We start from the raw sequence: 20,222 nt of genomic DNA on the forward strand, positions 1-20,222 counted from the left end.
TGGAGAGGTGGGAAAGGAAAAAAGGGCCCCCAATATGGGTCGATGCCATGAACCGGGAGGGCAAATGGGGATCTCCCAGGAGGATGTGATGTGCTGAACGGATTCAAGGGGTGGGAACGAATGGAAGGGCAAAAAGGGCAATCCCAGTGCCTACTCGTAATTATTTACATTCTCTAGCGTGATCCCCATTCCTAAATCCCACGGTTCCTAGGTATCAATAATGCATACCATGCCCACGCCCACCTTGTGGTTGGTAGTCATCAACGCCTCCAAAAAGGGCACACACACAGCCTCGCTGACCACGGAGCGAGAGCCAACTCCCCCTGGAAATCAATCACTTGGCCCTCCGACCCAGTCCAACACAGCCCCGGTAACCACACATCCCAAACCCCAGACGCCAGCATAGCCCAGCGCCCCGGTGGCCTCGACTCCCGCCACGGTGCCCCAAAGCGTCAACACGGTCTCTGCGAACAACAATCCGGTCAACAACGCGGTTCGACCAATCAATTTTTTCTGGCGTGGTGAATACCATCCCCACGCGTTGTGGTAGGCGTGTTCCCAGAAAGTTGCGGTGGAGGGGTCAAACACCGGGGTCGGGTTGGCGACCGTGCCCGTCGAAGGAGAGACTCCCGCTGCCGCCGTCGACGGTGCAAACAGGAACTCCATGCATGCCCAGCCGGCCGGGATCAAGGCCAGGAGGAGCGTGGGCAGACCAGCAGGACCCAGGTGTGCGGGTTCCAGCGTCCGAAGACCTGTGAAATAGACAACGAGCCAGGCGGGCAGGAAAGTTGCGAAACTCGCTTCAAGCAGGACGGCAAAGATGGCCGTCGCGAGAAGGGATGTCGCAATGGTGGTGTACGGGTCGGTTAGGATGGGCCGGTTTCGAAGACTGGATTTCGGCGCGCTGTTCGGGTAGTGTGAGGGAGCCAGAGGACGGAGGAGATAGTAGGGGAGAGAATTGCCAATCATCGAGGAAAGAGTAGTGGACGTCAGCGTGATGGGAGAGATCTCGTAAAAGAGGCCGACAAGAATGGCGGTCGGAGTGTTGAGCAGGAGGGACAGGGAGGCGACGTCGTATGCTGTGGATTGACATGTGGTTAGTTTTACCAAGGTTTGAGGCGAGGAAGATACATTGCGAGGACATACCGTCAAAATCGCCCACCCAATATACGCCCAACTTGGCTATTTTCCAGCCCAAGAGCCCCAATATCTCAGCCCATGTATCGGGCCGCCTCGAGACTCCCGCAAGGTCACCCACTCCGATCATTGACGCCGCACTCTGTAACCCTGACTCCAACACCGTGCTCAACACCACAGTGGCTGCGAATTTCAATGGCTCCAATTCTTTCGTCTGTGCGAGATTGGTCTTTGCGCTGCTCTGCAGTTCCATTCTCGGGGAGGCTTTTGGGATGACCACGACAGGCGAGCCGGTAGGTGACAGGGTCGAGCGCGACGGACGCCGCTTGCGCCCCGCGGTCATGGTGGATGCAGGGTCGGATTTGGAGCTTGGGGTTGTTGCAATGCCGTTGGCCGCGTCGGCTGCGCTGCTGGTGGAGGCGACGCTCGAGGATTTCGCATGGCGGCTTCGTGGAGGAGCCATGGCCGCGCTGGGTGCGCTGCGTCCGGCGAGGCTGGAGAGGGCTGGCTCGTGCTCGGGATGCACGAGGGTGGTGGTGAGTTCGAGGAGATCCCCGAGCATCAAGATGTTCTTGTCTGACGTGACACTGGAAGGGTGGGAGATAGGGCAGAGACTCCTTGTCGAGAGGAGGAAAGGCGGCGCGCGTTGAATTGAGATCGAGAAAACCAGTGGCTGGAGGAGGAGGGAGGTGATGGTGGTGGTGGTGAGCACCAGGAACAACAAAACAACCCAGTTTCGCGATCGTGACGTGATTGGTTCAAGCGGCGAGCTGCGCCAAAACGTCACCAGCAACCTCCAGCTGCGGAAAACGTGCCCGGGCAGATTCAACTCCAAAGCACTCGACTCGGAGCATAGACAAAAAGATCTTTCTCCAACGGACGACTTCAATGGAGAGCTTCAGTTGTAAATGAAAGACCTTGTCCTCAATTGTCACACTAACCTCGGAGAAGTCTTTATTCTAGCTCTACAAGACAAAGCGCTTTACCACCATCGAGCTCAACGGACTTCCCACGAGACCATGGCATACCCACGGACCTATGAAACGTCAAAGGCTCTTTATTCCTCTATCGAGATTCGTGTCAAAAGCTGGGCACAATGCCATTGTATTTTGATCGCTGGTTATGCTATCTGCCAGACAATCAAATCATGTTCCCAACAGGCGTATATATTCTGTCAAGAATTCCCATCTCATCTCGGTCGCATCTTTAGTCATATTGTAGAAAGAAAGAAGAAGAATGACAAACATGGCAGATCCGAAGAATGACACTATAATGTTCGAATATGGTGAGGGATCCCCAGGTAAGCAGCACCACCATGACCTGACCGGATCCTTGCTGACCACAACCAACAGTCCCGGTGACTATCCAATTTACTCGGCACCAAGGCCGGACTTCCTCAGCGTCTTCAATCGGGTCGCCCCTTTCGTAGATGGCTTGCGCGAATCCGGTATTCTTGACAGATACGATTACGCTCGACTCCGCATGACTTGCAAGACCACCGCCCAGGAGTTGAAGCCATACCCCTATGACCGTACCGAGGCAGATACTAAAGATCCCTATTTCGCAGGTGTGCAGGCCATCCCATGCGACGATTGCGGTATCCCTTCTGACAGGTTGGTCGTCAAACCCTGCCATGGCTTAGGGACCTGGAAGAGCGAAGGCGGCTTCTCTGGCTGTGGCAAGCTCGTTTGTACCTATTGTGTCATGTTCGCGCAGGGCAGCCGGTGGGCCGAGGGAGCCTATGAACTCCATTACTGCCGGCCTTGCGGCTGGCGTTTCCATCGAGACCACCCAGGAGCCCGAACTGGGGAGCCATGCCGATGTGACTTCAAGCACGGCGGCGACGTCGTTGACCAACCCGATTCCCAATGGCAGTGCGAGAGTTGCAGGAGAACGCTGCATGAAACGCTCTCCACCGCTGCCCGCGACAATTTGATGGCCCTGGAAGCGGAACGACTGGTCTTCGTTCGCGACCATAGCCAACACCCGTTCGCTGGAGGCTCAAGAAGATGGATTAACGACGCGCGCAGAAACAGGAATTTCTGCCCAGGCTGCGGTGTCGACTATCTCGGTTTGATTCGCACCTGGGAGGACAGTGACTGGGACGGAATTCGGTACCCTCACGACATGGTTCGGCAGTGCATGGCATGCTTGGAACCGAAGTGGAATGGAGATTGAGCGAACCTCTTTGGGCCAAGAGAGGAAGGTAAGATATTGGTGGGTGTCTTTGTCAACTCTCCTAGTCCTTAGTCGTCATCTTCCTCGGGTGGGTTATCTGGGTGGACTCGCATTTCAATGGTGCCAGTCTCCCGGCCGCGCGCATCTTTTGTAACAAATGAGTATTTGCCCCGTTGTTCTCCTTTTTGTTCTAACCACAAATCTTTGAAGGTTAGTTCCTTGGTCCTGTTGATGCTTTCAATGGCTGAGATCCGGTCCAGCGTGGCCTCGAGATAGTCGTTAAATCCCGGTTCCGCACAGATCTCTTTGAAGGCGTTCATCATGGGCACGCTGTCCGCGCGGACCATGGCACTGCTGTCGATGGTGAAGATATTCTCATGGTCGTAGCTCTGAATGAAATCCGCCCGAGTCATGATTTGACGAGCAATGTAGAGAGGAATTTGCGGCAGAATGTGCCCGTGCTCGTCGTGGTAGCTCGACTCCATGTCCTTTTCTCTTTCCACCAGCGCCCTCGCCAGCACCATGGCAGCGCTGGCATATTTCTGCTGGTCCATGACATCGTCGTCCATCTCCTCACCCAGGATACCACACTTGTTCAAGAACCATGTCTTCTCCGACTGGTTGATCTGTCGACACATTTTCAACATGTCGGAGCTTTTGGCGACCCGGTTCAGAAAATTGAGCCGGCCGCCCACCAGGTCGTAGACTTGCTTGAGGATTTCGGGGTCCCGTTGCTGTTCGGGGAAGTACTTGGCGCGGTATCGTTCCAATGCGGCGATGGCGCGAGTCTTTGGGAGATCCAGGATTGGAATCACCTCCATTCTCGTCGCATAGCGCCTGAGGCGCTCGTAGACCCAAAAGTCGTCGGAATTGAAGACCATGGTGATAAGATTGGCGGCCGCCCACTGTTCGGCTCGCTGCTGCATCAGTTCAATCAGGTCGTTCCCGTCGTCATTGTCGCGGATGAGATGCGCGCAGTTGACGATGAGAATGAAAGGGCCTTTGCGGCCCGTTTTGCCTATCCGGTTCCTGTTTGCCAGAGCGACCTTCTCAAGCTTGTTGAATGCCCGTTCAATGTCAAGCAGCGCGGTGGTGTCTCGTGGGCCGCGGATCGAAAACAACGACCCGATGTAATCCTCATGGAACTCGTAGTTCAGTGCCTTTCCGAGTCGGATGCGGAAGATTTCGAGGTCGGCATGAGCTTCGAACATGGAGACACCCTCCCCATTTCTCTCCTTCATTGCCTCCAGCAGCATCGAGGACTTTCCGGTGCCCTTTTCGCCAACGAGGAGATAATATCTCCCTTTTGATTCCCCATTAACAATAGCATTAATCTTGGTCTGCTCGGGTCGGGCTATCCAGTGGTCGGATTCGTCGGTTGATTCTTCTGGTGGAGGCGCGTGAGGTTCAGCTGGAGATGCAAGTTCAAGCATCGGGTCGCCTGGGGCAAAGGCCTTTTCTATCTTGCGCAGCACCAGAGACTTGTAGTAAAGGTGATACGAGTACCCAGCCAGGCCAAGAACGGCGATTGATGCAAATGTTGTCATGGCCGCTTCAAAGGCCCGGGACATGGTAGGTCCCAGACGACTTTTGGGTTCTGATCCGGGATTCGAAGCTTTTGGCCTTTCTTCATCTTCTTGGTCGGTACCTGGGATATTGCTTGTCGGGCCAAATTGTTGGGCGAATGGACGGCAATTCGACCGTCTGGGTGCTAGAATGCTGCTTCGGAAGAGCGACGGAACATATAGAGGCCTGGGGACAGCCACTCTTTGCAAGTTCCTCATGATGGAAGCTATGCGCCTGATCCAGCAGGGTTTCTGGGAGTAGGGTTGGTTGTATCCAGAGTTGATACGCGCAATACGCGTTTGATCGCGCCTACGGTGGGTCCGGCACTGAATCAACGGCGACAGGCAAAGGCCAAAAAGCAAGGCGCAACGTAGAACTTGATGAAGGAGCGAAAGAACAGAATTAGTAAAAGAATGACTGACTGTGAGAGGGGATGACCACGAGGTCCAGTTGACGGTGGTGAGCAAGAACCAAGAACCGTTCAGGGGGGGGGAGATTTTGTTGTGGCTGAGGCTAGTGAGGCTGACAACAAGACCGTCTTGACGAGTTGAATCCTCGCACGTGCTTAGTCCTAATCAACGACTAGGAAGCTTGGCTTGGACGTTGATCTTTGCCATCAGCCTACTCGGTCCTCGGTAGTGAGCCAGGGCGGCCACAGATAGAGCCCAAACAGTACGCAGATGCCGCGTCCATCATCCCATGTATATGTGCATCCCCGAATAGCCGCCAGCCTCCAACAGCAGGTCTGACGACGAATGGAGTCTGGCAATCCTGGATGAAGCATATTCGATCCCCGGGCATGGCAACTTGGGGTACTAATCCCAGAGATACCCACCAGTTGTACGAGCCAGCTTGCGCCCGATGGTGAATCAGAACATGCACTGTTTGAACGGGCTGGCCTTCGGACGAGTCAATTGTCCTTTCCTCTTGAGGGCATTGTCGCAAGCTTCAAGAACGAGATTAAACAAGGTTGACCCGAACATATAGGCCATTGCTCCTACAAGGCCACCCCACCAAGTCCGATGCCACGGGTAGGTGCAAGGCTCATGGTGGATGTACATCGCAGCATACCAGAAGTTGAACCAGACGTTCCAGTTCCAGGGGTCGTAGTAGAGTAACGGGTCCCTCAATTTTCCGTCTTCTTCGATTGTTTGGAAGCAGCTGTACATTAACCTCCTCCACCACCTGAAGGATTCTCAATGCTGTGGTGCGGGAATGCTGAGGTTCCAATCTCTGTTTGCAAGAAGCGTTCGCCAGTGAACGTCGAATGTCGCTTCTCCGGTGGGGTAGGAGATGAGATCGCGTACCGAATGCGAATAGTTTGCATCCCATTCAATCATCAAAAGCACCATGCGTGGGATGTCTTCGGCGGTAGTGTCGACGAGGGACTTGGTGGCTTCACTAGGTTGGCCATCTGCAGTTTCCTCAAGATAATCAATTCTTGAACAACCCAGATACGACGGAACCAAGGTCGTCCAACAATGCCTGCCAGTGACCGGCACTCTTCATGACTGGGCTGAGGATGAAGCAGGTACTCGACAGGTAGATATTGGTTCCGTGTGGCTTCTTCGAACCTTCCAAACCAGACGATGACCTCTTCCGCGTTCTGGAAGATATCATGCATCATTCTAACCTGGCCTATCTTCTCTATGTTGTCACTCTGATTAATGCTGTTTGCATCAACCCAGAGCGAGCCGACAAAGCCGTCCTCGAGTATGCGAGAGTTCGGAATCAAAGAGCTGTAATGATCGTCTTGTCACTCCTAAGCTACGGCCTTCGGACCGTGCTCGTGATTCTTCGGGTACATGATTTACCTTGCAGTATGGTACTCGGTACCTGTCTCGCTATGTGGGTGTTACCTGTCTGTTGGTTACTCGAGCTTGTCGTTGTATTCTCTCCTCAAATCAATCCCCTTTCATATATTGAAAATATGTGCTTCTTACCCAAACAGGTCCTAGACAAGCTTCCAAGCTCGTCGTCCTCGTCCACTAAAAGGGTTATTCAACATGCCAGTAAAAGATGCCGCAGTCGCGTGACTGCCAAATTCGCCTCGTACCGGGCTTCAGGGTCTCAACTTGGTTCCCTTCGGGGCGCGCTAGGAAGCCTAGTGGACCCTATAGGCCTGGGACCTAGATACCTAGTAAGGAGCGGGCTTAGTGGCTTTCTGCCCCATGCGGCCTTTTCACCTCAGGGCTCCCCTAACACCCGAGCCTGACCCCGAGCTTACCAGCCTGACATGCCTGGGTGCTCCCGGCTCTCCTACCATTCCCAAACACTCCTAATGCCAAACAAGGCGACGCTGCTTAAGCAACCACCAACCACCATGGGCACCCGGCGTGACCCGAGCAAATCCCCGGGGCAGCTTCCAGTCCTCCGGGCAGGTTTCCTCGTGGTCCAATTGGAACACCGGCATCGCGGCGATTTATTGTGGTGTCGACACTCATTTCAAAAATTTATTGTCCATCTTCTCCTCAAACTGACCTTCTGCGCCCGTCACAGTTTCTTTGCTGTACATTAATTTTTCACCCTGGCATCACCCTTCTTGTAAAATATATTCCTTCGTTCTTTCTTCGTCAGATATCCCCTCTGGCTTTCCGCTCCTTAGCATTGATCTTGACTGTACAGTACCGTGGTGTTGCATTCGGCCCCAAGGTTATCCCTAATGGACAATTCCAATGGTGACGTGAGAACAACACAAGGTATGCTGGAGCTTGTCCATCATCAAGACTTGGTCCGCTAACCCTCCAACAGATGTAACAGAGGTCCCGACCAAAGCTGAGACAGCTTCCTCCCTCACAAACGGTGTCAACGGTGTCAACGGCGTCAATGGTGACTCGCACGATCACATCCACAACCATACCCACCAACACGACCATGACCACGACCACGCTCATCACGATGACGCAAATGCTGGTGCCCTGTTTCAGATCACCGTCAAGCTGCCGCACAAGCCTTACAAGCAGACGATAACGGTCACGAGTCAAGAGCAGGTGCAGGATGTCCGTCAGTCCATCGTCGAGACCCCCGATACCTTCCAGTACACCTGTTTCCATCTCGAGCACAATGGGCAGAGGATCAATGATTTTGTCGAGCTGTCGGAGGTCAAAGACCTCAAACCAGACGACGAGATTGTTCTGGTCGAAGATCCTTATACCGAGAAAGAGGCGAGGTTGCACGTAGTCCGCATCCGGGAGCTCATTGGCGCCACCGGAGACCGATCCGACCAGCTCCATGGCATCTGCGCCGGTTTGTCCCTGCACGATGACAAGTTTGGCTCGGTCAATGCTCCTCCCCAAAAGACCGAGGACAATCCGTTGGCGGGTTATGAGCTCGACGGTCGGGCGACGCTTGATGCGATCTTGCCGTCCCACCAGGACACCTTGCCGAAGACAATCAAGTCGCTCTCAGTCTCACAATGGAACCCTCCACCATATCATCTCCGTCAGCGAGGCCACCTGCTCTATCTACAGCTCACCACCAACGAAGGCGAGCAACATCAAATCACTGGCACTGTCTCGGGCTTCTACGTCAACAAGTCCTCCAGCAACAAATTTGATCCGTTCCCAAGGCCCGCTCCCAAGAACCACAGTTCGCACTCTCTGCTGTCCCTGATATCGGCTCTGTCACCGTCTTTCAATGAGACTTTCGTCGAGCTCCAGAAGATGAATGGTAGCAAAGACCTTCTCACCACATTCCCCTTCCAGAATGCGATTCCCGCGAACCCTTGGATCGTTCCGTCTTCCTATGGACAGGGAACCCAACATCAAGCAGATCCCACAAGGTCCCAGGAGGCATACCTAATCGGGGGAGCGGATGGTGCGGAGAATCTTCGGGATTGGAATGAAGAGTTTCAGACCACCCGGGAACTACCCAGAGAGACACTGCAAGACCGAGTTTTCCGTGAGCGATTGACCTCCAAACTGTTTGCCGACTATAATGATGCTGCAGCAAGAGGCGCCGTGCTCGTTGCCAGGGGAGAGGTTGCACCGCTGAATCCAACTGAGGGCAGAGACGCCCAGATTTTCATCTACAACAACATATTCTACTCCTTTGGCGCGGACGGTGTGCAGACATTCGCCAGCGAGGGCGGCGACGAGGCCGCCAGAGTTGCCGTTGGGAAAGATGTTGCCGGAGTCAAAGCCGTGAATCAGCTGGACATCGACGGCCTATTCACTCCAGGTACTGTCATAGTGGATTATCTTGGCAAGCGTATTGTGGGTCAGAGCATTGTGCCAGGGATTTTCAAACAACGAGAACCTGGGGAACATCAAATCGACTACGGGGGTGTTGAGGGACGCGACATTGTGACCGAAAATGAGGCCTTTGTTCCTGTCTTCCAGAAGCTCTCGAAAGCACTACATGTGAAGAAGCATCCTGTCTGGGACAAGGAAGGCAGCCGACACGATCTGGAAGGCAGTGTTGAGACCAAAGGATTATTAGGCACGGACGGTCGAAAATATGTGCTTGATCTTTACCGCATCACTCCACTAGATGTGGCTTGGGCGGATGAGGTCGAAGCTGATACAGGAGACGAAAGGTATCCGCACCGGATGTCTGTCCTGCGACTCGAGCTGGTGGAGACCTACTGGCACATGAAAATGCAGGAGTTTGTGAGGGCCGAAGTTGACAAACGCCGCTCGAAGCAGAGCAACGGACATTCCGGAGACCTCAAAAATGGTGAAGAGGCGCAAACCGATGACGGCCCCCCTGAAGGGGATAGTAAAGACAACAAGTCCGGTGAAGCTCAAGACGAATCTGCCAAAGCTGCTCCAGCGCTGGAGCAGGAAAGGGTTGACATTTCGAACTTCACCCTGGCCCTGAATCCTGACGCGTGCAGTGGCCAGGTGCCTCAGACCGAAGAAGAAAAACAAGAATATGCTGCCGACGAAAAGGAACTTCGTGCGGTCTGCGAGTTTCTGCGGATCAAAATCATTCCGGATCTCATCAACGAACTTCACGATGGTGACGTTGGCTTCCCGATGGACGGTTATTCCCTGTGTCAGCTTATCCACAAGCGTGGAATCAACATCAGGTATTTGGGACGAGTTGCAAAAGCTGCCGAAGAGAAGGGAGAGCGTCTGCAAGCCTTTTCGACGGTCGTTTTACAGGAAATGGTGGCTCGAGCATTCAAGCACATTGCCAACCGCTACTTACGCCATCTGCCCGTGATCTTCGCCGGTAGCTGCATCGCGCATTTGTTGAACTGCCTCCTGGGTGTTGATGTCAATTCGAATCCGCGTCCCGAAATCGACGAAGACCTGCGAGCTCTGTATCCGGACGGAGACTTTTCCTTTGAGGAGATCAATCCCACGAAGCTAAAGGCGGCCATCGAGAAACAGGTCCGAATCCGGTATAGGTATGCATTGAAGGAGGATTGGTCGATGTCAATCCGTCCATTACCAATGCTTCGAGAAGTTTCCTTAAGACTTGGTCTCCAGCTGGTTGCACGGGAATACACATTCAGCAAAGGTGTGCAAATGCTCGTGGACCCATCACCTGCCCGAAGTGGTAGTGACTCGCATTCCAACACTGGTTCCCAAGCGGACGAGGGAGGCAAGAAGAAGAAAAAGAAGGGTGGCGAGCAAACACAATCGAACGGGGGTGTTGCCAAACCTTCCACAACCTTCACCGCTGAAGATGTCCTCAATATTGCCCCCATTGTCAAAGACGCCGCGCCAAGGAGTGCCCTGGCCGAAGAAGCCTTTGAAGCTGGCAAGCTCTCACTGGCACAGGGTCAAAAGCAACTTGGGCAAGAGCTTGTCCTCGAGTCTCTTTCGCTGCATGAGCAAATTTACGGAATTCTTCATCCCGAGGTGGCCAAGATGTACAATTCCATGTCGACAATCTACTATCAGATCGACGAGAAGGACGCAGCTGTGGAGCTCGCGCGCAAAGCCGTAATTGTCACTGAACGAACGTTAGGCGTGGACTCACACGACACGATCCTGGCATATCTCAATCTTTCCCTTTTCGAGCATCACACTGGCAACACGAGGCAGGCATTGAAGTATGTCCGACACGCCTTGGATATTTGGAGGATCATCTTTGGACCGAATCACCCCGATTCGATAACGACCATGAACAATGCGGCAGTTATGCTCCAGTCTATCAAAGAGTATTCCGAGTCTCGCAAGTGGTTTGAGGCGTGCTTCACCGTCTGTGAGGGTCTGTTTGGACGTCAGTCCATCAATGCGGCTACCATACTGTTCCAGTTGGCACAAGCCTTGGCTTTGGATGGGGACCCGCACGGCGCAGTCAACAAGATGCGAGACGCGTACAGCATCTTCTTGGCCGAACTCGGTGCAAACGACCGCAACACCAAAGAAGCGGAGAGCTGGCTAGAACAATTGACGCAGAATGCAGTGTCAATTGCCAAGCAGGCCAAATTGCTGCAAAATCGGCGTCTGGCAGGCATTCGACATCTGCCGAGAATGGGCATGGGCACGAGGCTCCAGCCGCAAAACGCAAGCACGGCGGCGCTGAATGCAAGCTCCAGGGCGAGTACAGCACAGCCAAGTGTACGCACTGGAACAGGTGATCCTGCTTTTGACACAAGAAGCATTGACGAGCTTCTGAAATATATCGAGGGCGGTGAGGTCAAGCCCAAACAAAAGAAGAAATCCGTCAATCCGAAGGCACGAGCATCCCGGAAAGCCATCGTGGTCTAGAGATGGAGTTTCTCCTCCGGATGCTCTGCAGGAATTTTTGGCTGCCGTTTCCCTCTGTTTGGACATGAGATGAAGACATATACCTTAACACACAGCATTTTCATATTACCGTTATCTACAACGGCAACTCGCAACCCCTGTACGCAGAGAAGACATCAGAGTTTGATCAACAAGCGGCAGTTCTCGTGATACGGCCGGATGTCATTTCCCTGCGACCTATCTGTACAATACGAAGCTACGGGATGTATGGATTTCGTCTCGGGCCCTGCCAGCCGTGCGGCGGTTGGACCCAAAGAAAAGTTGTTTATGTAGCAGCAGATAGGACCGGGCAAAGCTACCACGGCATGCGGCGTGGCTGGGCTGAGCAGGTACCTATGATGAACGGAGCATAGAGCAGATGACGGTTCTTGTAGATATCCAATCAAGGTTTCTCAACTCCTCCATCCATCCATCTATCCTTCCATCCATCCATCCAGCGAGTTTTGACTGTGGGAGTTTCGTTGATTTGTGATATTTTTCATTCGAGATACTGGCCATGCAGCCTGACGAGTCGGCATGTGACCAGGACTCCAGAGTCACCTGCGGGTTTGCCGGATCTGGAAAGGCGCCGTCCGATGCCAAGGCCAAGTGTCGCCGGCTGGGCTGCCAATTCGTCAGCGGCTTCCGCAACCGTTTGTCAGCAAGGAACCCCGCTCCACCGGCGCCACCCACTCACTGCCACCGAACAAACCCCTCCGCCATGCTGGTTACGCCCAACAAATACGTCGTCGATATCGCGTATCCCTGGACACATGTTCCTGACACCCATGACTTTGCACCTCGACCTACAAGTCGGATGACATTACTCTGAGACACACAATATCTGTGACGTCGGAGGCGAAATATACCGTTGACTTCGGCACCCGGCCATTCACATCAGAAACTAATCCTACACCTCGATTAGTGAGCCACAGCACCCTTCGGCTGAATTGCAAATCCTCTGCGCCAGGCTTCCGCCAGCCTTGGTTGTCACTCGGTCCAGTCACTCATTATCTCTCGGGTAGCAGGACGGTAACCTCTTTGTCCCTCCAAGAACCCCCAAACTCACCGGGACCTGCTTCGATACCGACGACAATGTCCCCGCGGCAGCTTACCACGACCACCACCTACACCCTTGCCCATACCGCCCAGTGCAAGTTAAAAATCGCCGCCAATCGTCCTGACCGGAATCTGCGATTTGTTCTTGGCCATGCTTTTACCCTAGATAATCTGATGGTGCGCATCGTCGAGATCGAGAATCAGAGCGCCAAGTCTATCTTTCAGGAGGGCAAGCCGCCCAGCGACCACGGCCATGAACACTACGACTGCACGGCATCACAGCCGATAGCTCCAGAGCCGGATCCCCATTACGACTGCACAGCGGCGAAGCCAACAGCGCCAGAGCCCGAAGCGAGGGGTCGCAGAGTCAGTTTCCACGACAACAATGCCCGGCCATCCAGCACAGCAGGTGTCGCCTCTAACAACCGTGCCCACGGCACTTCTTCGCCGGCGCGCAAGCGATCACCGCCACCCACCTCAGTGCAACACAGGTACCTGGACGAAGAGCAGGACGAAGACGACACATCCTCGGACGACTACGACGATCCCAACTCGTACCACTATGACTGCACGGCCGCAGCCCCGGAGCCGGAAAAGCCAGCGCCGAAACAAAGGCCCGTGCACGACGCATACTCGGACGAAGAGGACGCGGCGCTCGAGCTCGCGGACGACGAACTCGACGACGAAATGAACGAGCTGTCTCTCATGCGCTTCGGCTCCGCCGCGGCACAACCGCCTCGCATGGTCCGCTCTGACTCGTCGTCGGACGAGGACGAGGAGGACAAGGCGCAGCCGGTCACGCCACCTCAGCTGCCCGCCGACGTCGACGTCAGGGAGATCCTCGGCGGCGAGAAGGACAGTGAGCTGACGGATCTGTACGAGAGCGTGAGGCGGTGTGCCTGTCACGGGAGGAGGGAGGACCCCGAGGTCGGGGGTCCGCCGCAAGGCATCTGGGACGTGCCCCTGGAGAAAACCGGCGGGAAGCACTTGGCCGTCGTGGCGGTTGCCGCTTGAAAGCCAACCCCCATGTGTGGGTTTTGAAAGGAAGAAATGGTAACGGAGCAGAAGGCTACTTTCAAAGTGGACGAGGCATTAATGCGGTGGTGCCTGCTGGCGCTGGCACAGAATTCGCACCTCCTGGTTGTGAGTACAGTAAGCCGACGGCGGCGCTGGAAAGGCTATGAATGTGTTTTATGGAGTATGTATCGGAGCAAGCAAGCAAAGGCCGGAAAGCCAGATCACCCTACAAAGGGTCAGCATGGAGAAATTGGGGGGGGGGGTTTCTTTTGGCGTTCTTATCTGCCGCCATTTTCTTGCCGGTGTGGAGAGGTCAAGGCGCTTTGGGATCGAGGCAAAGCAAAGTATCTACCCACCTATCTATCTCTCTCTCCACTATCTACTATCTATCTACTTATGCACCCATCTGTTCAGCAAGCATCCAAGCAGGCAAGCAAGCAAAGGGCCGCTTTTGGGGGGACAGGGGGCTTGCGCGATATGACTTGTTGCTGTTTACCCTACGATGTCCATGGCTATCTAGTAGGTACGGTACATACGTACACGAAACGTCCACATGTGGCCCTTCCCTGGCTATCAAGGTACCTTGCTGGGGTATTGAGGAAACCCGACAAAAAGGTATCGACCTCGGGTTTACCTTTTGTAGGATTGAGTATAGTATAGTATATTATATTATATGTACGCCAGCATCTTTGGGAAACCTACAGTACCAGTACCCATGGACCTATTGGTGCGAGGACTCCGCGAATTCGATATCCAGACTGCGAACAACGGTGCAAAAGTTCCCTTTCCTGCTCGTCTCCCATTTCGAGTTTGAGATTTTCCATGTGGAATTTCATGTTGGGGTTTGCCTCTTTTTTTTTTCTGTTCATGTCCCCGGTCCGTCGACCTTAAGATTCCCCGATTAACCTCCTGGCTTCGCATTGTCCTATCCCATCACTTTTCGCGAACCTAGAGCGCGTTGTCGCTTCGAGCCTTCTGGCGCGATGGGGATTGGATTCCAATGGCGTCCGGCTCTTCAACACCGTAGACACACTTACCTTCGCTACCCCTTCCTGAAACTTCGTCCTAGCCCGCCGTGTTTCTGGTCTCCTTCTGCTCGAATGACTTGGGTATACATTGTCCCGCGCTCGAGTCGGTGGGCGCGATTCGCGCAACAACCCGTCAATTGGCGATTTCGACAGGGAATGCTGCAGCCTCTGCCGCGAAGAGCGCGCCGACGACGAGAGGGTTGATGCTGCGTGGTACAGGCTGCTGGGGAGCGCACTGGGAAATGCAGCTCCCAAGAAGAGTTCACCCAGCGGCGCGTGAGAAACAGCAGCCCCGTGCACCATTTCTCTAATCGCTGGGTCGCTATCGCATGGCACGCAGGTGCCTGACAATCGCAAGAAACAAAAAGCTCCGGTAATATCTCGTCGATAGAGACCGATGCGTTCATCATCAGAGTTGACAACGCCAAAATTGTCCGGGTGTGTTGCTGTGAGAGACGGTCCAGACAAACCGCATTCCACTCGTGTCTAGTCTAGCCAGACTTGTTCTTCCTCCTTCTCGTGCTCTGCGCGGGCGTCTTGTTCATCTGGGTAGGCGTGACGGGAGGGGCATCTTCGAGAGCCAATCTGACAGACTTCTTGACCTTGCTCTTCGCTCGCTTGGGCCCTCCCATGCCAACACCCAGGAGAAAGCAAATCCTCGTCGCTGCCCCGCAATAGACAAACAGGTAGTTCCCATAGGCCATGGCATTCCAATTAGCGACGTCGTAGTATGATGTGATCCCAAGCGGGAAACAGCTGTACAAGTGGCCGAAATCCGCGATAAGAAGGCCCAGCAATAATGCGCGCCAGACTTTCAGGTCGCTTGTTGCGCGTAATACAAGGGCTTCGTTGATGGCAAATGCGACGTAAAGATTCCCGAGTTGTCGAAGTGCGACATGGGTTGCCGTGGGCAGACCAAGAATCCCAGGCGCGGAGGCGGCGTGAGTCAGTTCGAGGTAGCTTGCCGGTTGCAGCCAGGCATAGTATGCACCAGCAAGTGTCGCAACGGGTTCGATCCAGAGGAAGAAAATGATGTACGGCAAAGGGATGGTCGCCATCGTTGCGGTTGCAGGTGTGTCGCGGGTGACGTTTTATCTCGAAGTGACGGCGATAAACGAGCTGCTCTGTTAATGAACAGTAATGTGCAAATCGACTCGAGGCGGAAGTTTCTCTTCTGTAAGATGGAGATAGCCGGTGATTATCCTTCTCTTCTTTATCTCCCAGCTCGTTCAGAATAGAGATGTCATCGACGTTCGAAATGCAAGCATGAGGTTGGTCGGCAGGGGACTCTCCACAGATAAAGCTGGATTGCCGACATGCCGCGCAGCAGCATGGCAGTCAGGGATGCTGCAGCGGCCTCGGTAGTGGAGTCTTTTGGCGAGACGAACCACGGGGACGAGGAGGAGGGGAGGCGGGTTGGTAAGGGCTGGTAGGATCAAAGGCCTGAGACCCATGTGTGTGATGGAACTCCAAGAAATCTCGCCAGCTCCAGGGTTGAAACGCCGGTGTGAGATCGGATGTTGCTGGAGTTGGAGGCTGAAGGCTGGCCTGCACCAGATGCTCTAGGTGGCCAAGGGGCGCTCCAGTTGGGGCCTACTGGAGCCCTCAGGTGCCACTAGCCATGTCTCCGGGGGCAACGAGCCAGCCCAATGACGGCGGATAGTGCCCTGCATTCAACGGTTCGGCAGGGGTACGGGGCTCACTCTGCCTCGATCCCAGGTTTTCACCGGCCTGTCTGCCATTGTTGCAGGGGGGGCAGCATCCCAGATTTCCCGCGTCTTTTTATTGATCCAATCCATCACCGGGAGCCACTCCACAGTCCTTGGAACGCCCCCGAGCCATCAAAATTATCCACCCGTCAAACAAAAACACTGCGAAGCCATCGACCTCCTCCCCCAGACCACTATCGTAAACGGATCAACAAAATTCAAAATCTGTTACCCGTGCTTTTGTTTTTGGGCTATTCACTCACTCACCATACCCACGTTCTTTCTTCACTGTACTCCATCCTGGCTATTGCTTCTAGTCTCATTCCATATGCCTGCTTCATGCTTTCTCCGTCAGCATTGAGCATCAACGTCCAGTCTTTTCACGTCCGCTCTTTTCGCCACCGGCCTTGACATCCAAGTATATGAGGTCGCTCGCTCGCCGACCGAGTTGTAATACTACGAGGAGTTTTTCTTTTAATCTCCGTCAGCATATACAGCAGGTTCGGTTTCTGGCAGGCGCGTCCATCAAGCCTGTCGCCTACCGTCTTCCAGTCTCACCGCCACTATGTCCCACCCTGGGGCTTCCTCTTCGATAGCTCCTCAACGCAGGACATCTCTCTTCATTCCATGTCGGCCCAAGACAGCTTATGAGGGTTCGACGGGGGTCGAGGAATCTCTCCGAAGGCCTGCCACTCGAATGTCCCTTATGATGGCATCCGCCGCGCACGACGTCTTGGACTGGGGTTCTTTCAATCGGAATCAAGAGGAAGCTGGCGAAGGAAACAATAGCCCCGAGTTTATTGACCCGTTTTCAAAGCACTCTGGTGAGCCTCAGGTGCTGGAGCCCTCCCGGCAGCGACGATACTCGACTTTCACCCAGTCTGTGAAGCACAGCATCTCCGAGATTCGATCTCTCACCAGACGTATGTCGCTGACTGTCCGAGGAAAGAGCTCTAAACAAAAGGAGGAGATGGGAGAGACCAAGGGACCACAAGTGTTGCCAGTGAAGCCGGGCGCAGGCATGATGGATTTGACCGAAGTGTCCACCAGACCCAAGTCTCGTGGACGGTTATTGCGAACCCATAGTGCCCGGAGGAGGCCGTCGCTGCCATTGCTCCATTTCCATACTCCCCCTGAGATACAAGCAGACATGGATAACCCAATACCTGCACGGTTCCGAGGACACCCCGTTCTGTCGGACCTAGTGTACGGCGGAGCGGAAGCTCGTGCTTCAGCTGCAGCTCAGAACGAATTGTTCCATGCCACGAGGACGCCGCCTCTTCCGCCCTATGAGCCTCCCGAGTCGGAGATTGACAAGCCTGAACCAGATGCGGAGAGTGGGATTGGTATTGTGCTTGACAACCGAGTCCGGCGTGGGTCTTCGCCGGCAAACGTTCATGTCATCTGCAGAGACCCCGTGTCGGTCCTTGCAACAGAGTTGGTGGAGTCGATCCTCTCATTCCTTGACGTGGAGTCGCTTATCCAGGCATCACTCGTCTCCCACAAATGGCACGAGCTTTGTCAGTCGCAAGCTGTCTGGAGGAGAATTTTTCTGCAAGAGTACGGACCCAAAAACGACCTGCCAGGTACCGGCGAGCGTCTTGCCGGACTCGGTAAAAACAAGCCCGGGCAGGACTACAGGAAGTTGTTTGAGGTACGGACTCTGATCGACAAGCGCTGGCGCAACGGAGAAGCCGCTGCAATCTATCTGAATGGCCACAAAGACAGTGTCTATTGCGCGCAATTCGACGAACAGAAGATCATTACCGGGTCGCGAGATAACACAATTCGGGTATGGGATGCTCATACTTACCAGTGCATCCGCAAGTTAGGGCCTCCAAACAATCCTCGCGAACGACAATCGGTGCAGATTCCACTGGCGGAACCGGAGGGAGTCGTTCCGTTCTTCAAAGCCTACGTTTCATCACCAGCGCCACCCTCGCCGGAGATTCCTCTGTACCACCAAGCATCAGTGTTATGCCTGCAGTACGACGACGAAATTCTCGTGACGGGGTCTTCGGATTTCTCGTGCCTGGTGTGGTCGATCAAGGAGGATTACAAACCGCTGTTCCGGCTCATTGGCCACCACGCTGGGGTCCTCGATGTCTGCATTGACAAGGAGCGGATTGTCACTTGCTCCAAGGACACCACGATCAAGATCTGGGAGCGTTCCACCGGCAAGCTCGTTAAAACGCTGCTGGGACATCGTGGGCCGGTCAATGCAGTCCAAGTTCGAGGAAATTTCTTGGCCAGCGCTAGCGGCGACGGCATGTCCAAGCTGTGGCGGCTGGAAGATGGGGTCTGCATCAAGGAGTTCCAGTCCAAAGATCGAGGCCTCGCCTGCGTCGAATTCTCGGAGAATGGTCGAACGATTTTCGCGGGCGGTAATGACCGGGTCATCTACGAGTACGACACGGTCACCGGCCAACGGATCCGCGAAATGAAAGGGCACAAAGACCTCGTGCGGTCGCTCCATCTCGACTCGGCCAATTCACGCATCATCAGCGGCAGCTACGACCATTCGATCAAGGTGTGGGACGCGGAGAAGGGTGAGTCGGCCGAGGACGGCGGGCTCAAGATCAATTTCGAGGGGTGGTCGTCGAGTTGGATACTGGCGGCGAAGAGCAACTACCGCAAGATTGTGTGCACGAGCCAGGATGCAAGGGTGGTTATCATTGACTTTGGGTATGGCATTGACGGAGTTGATTTGGTCGAGTCATGATTCCAAGATGGCGTTGGTCCAAATGATACGACATAATCCGCATTGGTTCATCATATTACGACGTTCATGACTCGGGAGACGGAACACTGCTACGAGTTGAAAAGCAAAGTTTGCCGGTTTATTTTGACAAGGGGGATTCCAAAAGCAGTTTCTTGTGACCTTTTGAGCTGCAAGGTGTTGGTGGAGACTATGCAAAAAGAGAATGATGGACAGGGGCTCCGAGACATTTCTTACCTTGGATGGATCGTTTTCATTTTCATTTGTGTTTTGTATTTTGTTATGCGCCGTCTCTCACAGCTGTCGCGGTCGGGAAGGCTGACAGCGGAAATGAGAAGTTTCAGGGGGGCGGCCCTAATGCAGGGAGAGATGCAGGAAAGGGAGGTGTCTCAAGAATGCAAGATAGAAAGGGCAGCGAGTAATGCATTTTGGTCCGACAGAGGATGGAGCGCAAGGTGAATATTGAGGTAGAGTCTGGCGGGTTGTTGAACATTATCCATGACTGTATTGCCTGCACCGACAATATGCCCACCGTGGCCTACCTACGTAGGTCCTAGCAGTGAATGACACCTGACTCTGGTATGCGAGATACGGTATCATTACAGCGGCAACAGCGGATAAGATCAAGATCGTGGCAACCAAAGGACGTCATTGTGTTTACGCAGATGCAGTGCTGGGGCCAATCGGCTGGGGCGTGTTAAGCGAGTTCTGTTCCCTTGTATGCGAAGGCGCATTGTTCATTTTTCGACAGGGAACAGCAGAATATTGGCTGGGCGGCGGATTCTGGTGCTCGGGTTGGAAGGGAAGGGGAGGTGGGAGAAAAAGGCAGAAGGATTCAAAATGACACACCTGTTGAGTCACCTGGAGAGATCCTACAGAAACAAGACACCGTCGCCCGTGTTCTTCCCAAGCCCTGGCCACTTGATTGTTTACCCATCCGGAACAAGCGATGACTTAAGGCACCCAGAGCGTGGGAGCCATGTGCCTGCGAGCTCTTGGCTGCAGTCCCTAGAGAGCTGGTCGATGCCTAGGTGGTGATAAAAGGCAATTCTTCCTGGTTAAGGGTCTCTAGGCACCGAGTTACCTAGGTAGATATGTAGGCACTGCTAAAGGAACCCGATCT

At 54.2% G+C, this 20,222-nt stretch overlaps 7 protein-coding genes across 7 annotated transcripts; 4 read left to right on the top strand and 3 right to left on the bottom strand.

Moving 5' to 3' along the window:
* Nucleotides 1-123: 123 nt before the first annotated feature.
* On the bottom strand, nucleotides 124-1,875 carry PV07_01806 (uncharacterized protein). The gene is made up of 2 exons (XM_016388374.1): nucleotides 1,147-1,875; nucleotides 124-1,079 (listed from the first exon to the last, which is right to left on the bottom strand). The coding sequence occupies exons 1-2, from the start codon at nucleotides 1,697-1,699 to the stop codon at nucleotides 331-333; spliced, it is 1,302 nt and encodes a 433-aa protein (XP_016255302.1). The 5' UTR covers nucleotides 1,700-1,875; the 3' UTR covers nucleotides 124-330.
* A 313-nt stretch (nucleotides 1,876-2,188) lies between these two features.
* On the bottom strand, nucleotides 2,189-5,370 carry PV07_01807 (uncharacterized protein). Its single transcript, XM_016388375.1, has one exon. It carries the CDS (start codon nucleotides 5,097-5,099, stop codon nucleotides 3,384-3,386), a length of 1,716 nt encoding a protein of 571 aa, XP_016255303.1. The 5' UTR covers nucleotides 5,100-5,370; the 3' UTR covers nucleotides 2,189-3,383.
* Nucleotides 2,383-3,315, top strand: PV07_01808 (uncharacterized protein; the record flags this gene model as incomplete). Its single annotated transcript, XM_016388376.1, has 1 exon — nucleotides 2,383-3,315. The coding sequence occupies one exon, from the start codon at nucleotides 2,383-2,385 to the stop codon at nucleotides 3,313-3,315; it is 933 nt and encodes a 310-aa protein (XP_016255304.1).
* A 1,971-nt stretch (nucleotides 5,371-7,341) lies between the features above and the next one.
* Nucleotides 7,342-11,988, top strand: PV07_01809 (uncharacterized protein). The gene is made up of 2 exons (XM_016388377.1): nucleotides 7,342-7,580; nucleotides 7,633-11,988. Exons 1-2 carry the CDS (start codon nucleotides 7,544-7,546, stop codon nucleotides 11,547-11,549), a joined length of 3,954 nt encoding a protein of 1,317 aa, XP_016255305.1. The 5' UTR covers nucleotides 7,342-7,543; the 3' UTR covers nucleotides 11,550-11,988.
* A 327-nt stretch (nucleotides 11,989-12,315) lies between these two features.
* On the top strand, nucleotides 12,316-14,318 carry PV07_01810 (uncharacterized protein). The gene has a single exon (XM_016388378.1). It carries the CDS (start codon nucleotides 12,663-12,665, stop codon nucleotides 13,638-13,640), a length of 978 nt encoding a protein of 325 aa, XP_016255306.1. The 5' UTR covers nucleotides 12,316-12,662; the 3' UTR covers nucleotides 13,641-14,318.
* Nucleotides 14,284-16,041, bottom strand: PV07_01811 (uncharacterized protein). The gene has a single exon (XM_016388379.1). The coding sequence runs from the start codon at nucleotides 15,727-15,729 to the stop codon at nucleotides 15,163-15,165; it is 567 nt and encodes a 188-aa protein (XP_016255307.1). The 5' UTR covers nucleotides 15,730-16,041; the 3' UTR covers nucleotides 14,284-15,162.
* A 530-nt stretch (nucleotides 16,042-16,571) lies between these two features.
* Nucleotides 16,572-19,886, top strand: PV07_01812 (uncharacterized protein). Its single transcript, XM_016388380.1, has one exon. It carries the CDS (start codon nucleotides 16,946-16,948, stop codon nucleotides 19,100-19,102), a length of 2,157 nt encoding a protein of 718 aa, XP_016255308.1. The 5' UTR covers nucleotides 16,572-16,945; the 3' UTR covers nucleotides 19,103-19,886.
* The last annotated feature ends 336 nt before the right edge of the window (nucleotides 19,887-20,222 follow it).

This window comes from Cladophialophora immunda (assembly GCF_000835495.1).
Source record: "Cladophialophora immunda strain CBS 83496 unplaced genomic scaffold supercont1.1, whole genome shotgun sequence".
NCBI lineage: Eukaryota > Fungi > Ascomycota > Eurotiomycetes > Chaetothyriales > Herpotrichiellaceae > Cladophialophora > Cladophialophora immunda.